Source organism: Anarhichas minor, unplaced genomic scaffold (assembly GCF_050575085.1).
Source record: "Anarhichas minor isolate MPS153535 unplaced genomic scaffold, ASM5057508v1 ptg000002l, whole genome shotgun sequence".
Classification (NCBI taxonomy): Eukaryota; Metazoa; Chordata; class Actinopteri; order Perciformes; family Anarhichadidae; genus Anarhichas; species Anarhichas minor.
Window position 1 is genome coordinate 122,287 of NW_027466448.1, and position 2,714 is coordinate 125,000.

Genomic DNA, 2,714 nt, shown 5'->3' on the forward strand with positions numbered 1-2,714 from the left:
ATTGTTTTTATTTTATCGACTTTTAATCGTTCATCTGAACACAAAGTTTTGCTCTCCAGTTCTGAATGACCCGATGCTATTGTAGCATCTACGCTAACCTCTTCAGGAGGTCGCCTCTCGTCCTCACACACACAAGCCACGCCCCCTAGCTGCCAGTAGTTCCTCCCAGGCTGCTGATTGGTTCGGACACAGACGCATTAATTGACAAGATGGAGTTTTGTGTCACATGCTCCCGAAATTATTGCGTGAGCACGAGACATCGTGAGAAAACAGCTGCCGTGCAAAATAACTGTCATCATGGCACCCTCCCCTCACCCGCCCCCTTTTAGCGCATCACTTCCTGTGAGCTGCTAGCTGCTAGTTTTGTACACTTTGAGCTTTGTTGATCATATTTAGCGTCTGAGCTCATCGAATCTGTTTCGTTTTTACAACCTCACCGTCTGAAATCAGAGTCTGATATTTGTATTATTTTCGTACTTGAAGAGAAAACAAAAATTATCATTTCAGTTTTACATTCAACTCAATAAACGTAAAAGTCCTCCAGGACTTTATATCTGCCGGGCAGACAAAAGAGGTCAGATATACAGATACGAGACGGATATATAGAGCGGACGATCGTCAGCATAGCAGGGAAATAATGAACTGATATCTTGACCTAGAGGGAACAATAAAGGACCCAGAATAGAGCCCTGGGGGACTCCACAGGTAATCAATGCACTCAATGTTAATATTCAGAGATCTGTACTGTATCAAAGGAAGCACAAAGGTCTAACAATATTAAAACAGTAGAATAACCAGCATCAAACGTCATTAAGGACCTTTTAGAAGAACAGTGTGGGTGCTTTAATGGAGAAGAAAGACTTAAGAAGGCAAGTTTACTTGATTATTAGTCTGCAATCAATAGAAACTTCAAAGTGTTTCTTTGTTTTGTGCACTTCAAACATGTAAAATGTTAGTTTGAGACAGAAATCTTAACTCAACAGCCACTTACTAGCTTTCTCTGGAGCGTTTCAGCCTCAGCCGACTGACTTCATTATCTTTATTTCATTTAAGTGTTTTCTTTATACCTCTGAACTAAGACACTTTTAAAAACGAGTCAGAACTTATATTCATCACATGTTAATAAACAAATTAAAACATGAAATACAACATTAGGACGAGTTTAATAAAGCTCATAAAGGTGTGATTGATGACATCAGATCATGGTGACAGCAGACGAGGATAATAACATGAAGCTTCTTACAGAACGAGGCCTCGATGGACACAAAGTGATGCAAACATATGCTTGTGTTTCTGACTGATTTGATCTGAAGGAATGAAATGTTTATTATTGACATTATTTTTGACTGTTGTCTCTCCTTCATCAGGTTGTTTGTCTCTCTCTGCGCACACACACACACACCGCCACTCTGACATCACATCTGGCTGTGACCCCTGACCCCCCCCCCCCCCCCCCCCCACGACTCCTGAACCCACCCCCCTCCCCCGTTGAAACCATGGCGCTGTCTTCACGCTTAAAACTGTGGGAGCAGAAGGGAGGTGCAGAGATGCTGCATGCTGCGTTAATTGAACATCTAGTGTGTGTGTGTGTGTGTGTGTGTGTGTGTGTGTGTGTGTGTGTGTGTGTGTGTGGTGCATTGATTACATGGTGAGTGGACTCTCTGTTCTAACCCTGACTCATCATCATCATGTGTTAGTCATCCTGCATGTTTAGAGCTTTTTAAAGCTGCATTCTGTCACCGACATCTGAGGCATGAAGCCGGTTCAGGAGCTGGTGTGTGTGTGTGTGTGTGTGTGTGTTTGTGACATTTATTTTTTAAAACTCTTTAAAAACATTCAGGAGCAACAATTCTCTTCACCAACAGCGTGAAAGTAGAAAACTGTCGACTATTGTTGAATAATTCTCTAAATGTTAAATATTTTTTTTTAAATTTGCAAAATGCAATTAAAACAAAAAACATATTAAAGTATTATTTTACATAAGAGTTTAAAACTAATGTAAATGAATAATAAGATCATTAAATATATTTATTTGAGACTTCTACAACATGCAGTGAGATGGATGGAGGCAGAAAACTATATCTTAAATATAGTTTACGTGTTCTTTTCCACATGCAAACATTTTTAATTCTAAATATAAAGTGACGACTCTGCAAGAGAGAAGATATGTTTTAAATATTCCGTGACCTGCATGTTGTGCAAAGTTTAGAAACCTGCATGTGTAGTTTCACTCATCGTGTATAAAGACTCTTCCTCCACGTCTCACAGTGACTTTATGTCTCTCTCTACCTGCTTCCATCATCTGAACCACAGATAAAAGAGGAGAAGACGCCGGTGGCCGCGGCCGAACCTCCTCCGACTCTGTCGGCTCTGCCGGGCGGCTTCCTCAAACAGCTGGTGAGAGACTCGGAGAAGGAGACCAAACAGAAAGAGCCGGAGGCCAAAGACGAGAGACCGGTGAGCCGCTTTATTCTTTCTATGTATCTATGCATCTATATATCTATGTATCTATATATCTATATATCTATAACAACTGGAAACACTCAATTTAATCTGAGCTAAAGTGTCAAAATGCAAAGTTGTTGTCTGTGAGCCAATGAGAAGAGAGTATGAGTCCCCAGGTATGAAACTTTAACTGACCTTTATGTTTCATGTTGACATTAAGTTTGATTCCTACTCACACACTTTGCTAATGCTAAAATGCTAATGCTAGT

The 2,714-nt window shown here is 40.5% G+C and overlaps 1 protein-coding gene across 1 annotated transcript in view; it reads left to right on the forward strand.

The window, feature by feature from the left end:
* Positions 1–1,496: 1,496 nt before the first annotated feature.
* myo18b (myosin XVIIIB) overlaps positions 1,497–2,714 on the forward strand; it is a 36,528-nt gene continuing 35,310 nt past the window's right edge. The window contains exons 1-2 of the mRNA XM_076093701.1: positions 1,497–1,541; positions 2,314–2,457. Of these exons, the coding sequence (XP_075949816.1) occupies positions 1,497–1,541; positions 2,314–2,457 (189 nt within the window). The remainder of the gene's footprint in view (positions 1,542–2,313; positions 2,458–2,714) is intronic.